The sequence below is a fragment of the Homalodisca vitripennis genome, unplaced genomic scaffold (assembly GCF_021130785.1).
Source record: "Homalodisca vitripennis isolate AUS2020 unplaced genomic scaffold, UT_GWSS_2.1 ScUCBcl_372;HRSCAF=2219, whole genome shotgun sequence".
NCBI classification, from domain to species: Eukaryota; Metazoa; Arthropoda; class Insecta; order Hemiptera; family Cicadellidae; genus Homalodisca; species Homalodisca vitripennis.
The window spans coordinates 133045-137434 of NW_025776487.1; the positions used below are offsets into that span (position 1 = coordinate 133045).

At 30.1% G+C, this 4390-nt stretch overlaps 1 protein-coding gene across 1 annotated transcript; it reads right to left on the minus strand.

Moving 5' to 3' along the window:
* Positions 1–354: 354 nt before the first annotated feature.
* Positions 355–4001, minus strand: LOC124370635 (THO complex subunit 4-like). The gene is made up of 5 exons (XM_046828921.1): positions 3822–4001; positions 2313–2468; positions 1545–1692; positions 1006–1122; positions 355–473 (listed from the first exon to the last, which is right to left on the minus strand). The coding sequence occupies exons 1-5, from the start codon at positions 3999–4001 to the stop codon at positions 355–357; spliced, it is 720 nt and encodes a 239-aa protein (XP_046684877.1).
* Positions 4002–4390: the final 389 nt, after the last annotated feature.

A 4390-nucleotide genomic window follows, 5' to 3' on the forward strand; every position in this document is an offset into this window, starting at 1 on the left:
ATATATATATACCTAACCTAATATTAGTATATATATATATATATATATATATATATATATTCAGACTGAAATAATTACTAATAATTTCATAAAATTATATGTTCACCATTAGTAAGACAGGCCTTTTAAGATACACTGAAAGCACAGTATTTTTTATACATCGATAAAGAGCACAATTCAAGAAAATTATCATTGAGCTAACGAAATTGAGTTATTTACTGATGTAGAGCGGTCAAATGTACCTATATGCTGTCTATATACCTCCATTTGTGTATAATAATCTATAAAAATCTACAAATTTGTACAACATTTTTATATTAACAATATTTACAATTCATTTAATTTCAGGTTACACTAATTTGATTCGCTGATGTACGCATCTAATTCTGCAACTAACTCTGCCGTAGTTGGTATTGAGTTTTTCGCTCCTTGTTCATTGCCTCTTTTGTCGCTATGACCACTCCTTTTGATGCCTGCAACAGGAAATATTCAACATGAGCAAACTACTATGGATGTAAATAGAATTACTTTAGTTACAATTAATTATTATATTAAATGAACAAAATTATTATATTAGTGTGATTAAATGAGTGAATTTGACATCTATGAGTTTTCGTAGTTATATGAGCATAAGTAGCAATAGAAGTAACGATAACGCTGATAGTTTAAAGAGCTTTAAGTCGTGTAGTTTTTAGAATTTTGTAGATTTCTAAAAAAAAAAAACAAAACATTTACTTTACTGAATATTACTATCACAGCATTAAACGTAAAACGTTATTAATAAAATATTTACCTAGTAAAAACTTCTGTAACAGATCAAAAAAAATTTCCTACATAAACCTGTTATTTTACAAACTTTATAATTTATAGTTTTACAAACAATCAAATCCATATATTTCATAATTACCTACGTAGGATTTCAATAGTTATACGGAAACCTATCATTTTAATATCAGTACAGAATGATAAAAAAATATATATATTTTTATTGAAAAATTTACTCACCTCCATGGTCAAAACGTCCAGCACTGGTCCTGTGGGTGAAGACTTCGCTGACTCGGTTGGCTTGCTGCTTCACAACGGCAATATCGGACGTCGTTATTTCTATGTGCATGGGTCGACCTGTAAAAATAAAACATATATAAATGGTTTATACAGGAATAAATACATTCGTTGATTATGTCTTCCAATACATTAAGACGGGGGAATAATAACATAATAACAGCATTTTGGTATAAGAGGGATTGAGTTAGACAAACACCTTTAGGAGGTACTTAACTAAATTCGCTAAATTTCTTCTGCAAGAATTTTTGCTATATTACTTATTTGCCTTAAGCTATATATAGACTTTTTTTAATTTAATATTATTTATTTGCTGTGTTACCATTGCAATTCAATAATAAAGAAAGGGAAAATCTGTAACAAAATCTTCCAAATATGGTGAGTTCCTTGAAGCATAACGATAATAATTATTCGAAAATGGGTTTCTTTACATTCCTTATTCATTGTAACAAGTAATTAACTATGTAACATACTGTACTCACCATCTAAATGAACCCTGTTGTAATGTTTCATAGCCCTGACAGCGTCTGATTTTCTCTCAAATACGACATACGCCGAGCCCATGGAGCGACCAGACTTGTCATAATTCACTGTTGCACTGTGTAGAGAACCAAAGTCTGAGAAGAGCACCTGGAAAAAAAGGATATTATACTATTATATTGACAGATAATTACAGAAATATGTATATAAGTTCCTGTGAATCCACCATAACAATTCCTAAAATCTTTGGTTCCGGTTTTGGATATAATGAATAAAATCTTTTAAAAGTATTATGCTTTATATATTATACCTCCGGGAGAGACAAAAGGGTTGCAATCTATTAAAACTACAAACAATTATAGGAATAGTACAAAAGTTTTTGTGAATACATCATAACAAAATAACGTATTGAATAAAAAGTTTCATAAATATAATACTTCATGCACACAAATATAGTAAATTTTCCTAAATCTGGAATAAAAAGTCTACTTTTAAAAAATGTTGAAAAAAACTTATTGAAGATATAAAACGTCTGACGTACAACAATTTACTAAATGGTACTTTTACTAAGGCTTGGAATTATGAAAATTGACGTATTGTTAGTATAAAGAGAGTATATAAAATATACAATAATTAACCTAAAATATTTGCCCTTAGTTTTGTTCTCATATATATTTATTCGTGTAAAGCATTTAGCTGTGTGAAATATTTACATAAAGCCGAAATTGAAAGAAATTGTCTATGGATGTTACAATTAAAATTTTTTTTACCTGGATGTCTGAATTTGATACTCCATAGTCCAGGTTTGAGATGATTAGTTTTGTACAACCACCTGCCTTGCTTAGACTTCCTGATCCCCTCCTCTTGTTGAAGGTCCCGTCATCGTACAGATCATGCTGGGAGCGGCTGCTGATATCGCCAGAAGGCTTAAAGTAATTACTCGATTGAAGCCGTTGATGAGTTACTAACACAATTTCATTCAATGAAATTTTTCTATAAACACTTAATTTTAAGATAGGACTAAAAAACAAAACAAAACTAACAACAAAAATAAAACTGTTCTCTGGACATAACCTCAACCAGAGTTCCCAATCTTTTTAAAATTTAGTTATATATACCATATGTTAGGCATATATAAAAATAATTATGGTTACACCATAACTTTAATTGCTATTTTATTTTCAACACTTAAATAATTCTATGTGGATTAGGCGAATAATATTGTGATGAAACGTAGAAAAAAGGACTTTTATAAAAGTATTGACTTATTTTAAAACTAGTACTTAAAAAATAATAATAAAAACACAAGTAGACCAATATATTTTTCTTTGCCATTCGTAAAGACTTAAAATTAAAAAAAATTGTATTTAAATATTTAAGCCTAATCTGCTTATTGTTTAAAATTTATAAACTGATATATATATACATATATATGTATATATATATATATACATATATATATATACATATATATATGTATATATATATACATATATATATATGTATATATATTTTGTGTGTGTGTGTGTGTGTGTGTGTGTGTGTGTGTGTGTGTGTGTGTGTGTGTGTGTGTGTGTGTGTGTGTGTGTGTGTGTGTACGTGCGTGTGTGAATGGATGACCATTCCTAAAAACTAATTGTTTCGTTCTTAGAAATATTCTAGGAAATTTGTTATGTGTTTCATGATCATCATTTGAGCTTTGCATGATCTACCTTATATACACAAGAACGAAAAAACCTACCTAGCCCGTAGAGCAAGTATATATTAGCCTAATGAATGGTTGTAGAACTAGCCTAAAAAGTAATGTATATATTGTTGTTTAATGTGTATTTTTATGTGAGTATAAACACATTAAAAGTACAATAATTGAAATGATAAAAATATACTATACATATTTCGCTAAGAATAAACATCGAACTGAATTCAAATTTACAGTCAGTTAAATTGCATCTCAATTGCCAAAGGAACAAAATTAGAAAATTTTGGAATTGTTACATAGGTAACAAAAAAATAGTGCTGTTTAGATAGTTAAAACCTAGAAATAAATAGACTAGTATATTATAAATTAGAAACCAGGTTGATCTATTAGCATAAACCATTGTTAACTATACTAACCACCCTTTAATATTAAGTTTAGGCCAACAGTTAGTCATTAAAAATCAATTATATGGTAGGCCTTTAGTCAAGGCCTAAAAACTAGACAAGACGAACCCATTGGGAATAGCAGGATACTCTTATTATTTTTCCTAACCAAAGAGTTATATTGAAAGTGTACTTACTTGATAATAGGAGGTTCTCGCTGCAGAATTAAATCTGTTTCTCTTGCTTCTCATGGGTCCTCCATCACCACTGGCGTTGCTCTGAGTTGCTCCTTCCTGACGGAAAACTTCACGTCCACGACCTCTTCTTGCAGCGTTCTGAAATTCTTCGCTATGTTTAATTATATCGTCCAAACTCATTTCTAATTTATCCATTAGTATAAACTATGTTCTTACTTTTACTTCTCGATAATAATAAACTTAATACTTGGACAGTAGTCCAAACCACGCTACTGTAATTATATATATCAACAAATACAAAAACAATCAAATCTTAAAGTTGACCAACGACGAACTATAAGCTCCAGAACTTACTCAGACTAGTGTCAAGCAACGAATGAAGGAAATGGTGTCGAGTGGGGGGGGGGCAGAAACAAGATGGCGCGCGCATACCTGCCGTGACGTCACGTCTAGAACAACAAAACCAGTTTTCCCCCTCCAGCGTGCACACAGAGATGAGTGGTCGTGGACATTGACATAGTATAGAACCTTTATTTTATACATTTTTATAAAATGTAAGCTAACTTTTA

Coding starts and splice junctions, on each gene's coding strand:
- LOC124370635 (XM_046828921.1), bottom strand. CDS start 4,001: ATGAGTTTGGACGATATAATTAAACATAGCGAAGAATTTCAGAACGCT. Junction 2,469..3,821: donor CGAGAACCTCCTATTATCAA/GTAAGTACACTT, acceptor AATTACTTTAAG/CCTTCTGGCGATATCAGCAG. Junction 474..1,005: donor TGGACGTTTTGACCATGGAG/GTGAGTAAATTT, acceptor TTCCTGTTGCAG/GCATCAAAAGGAGTGGTCAT.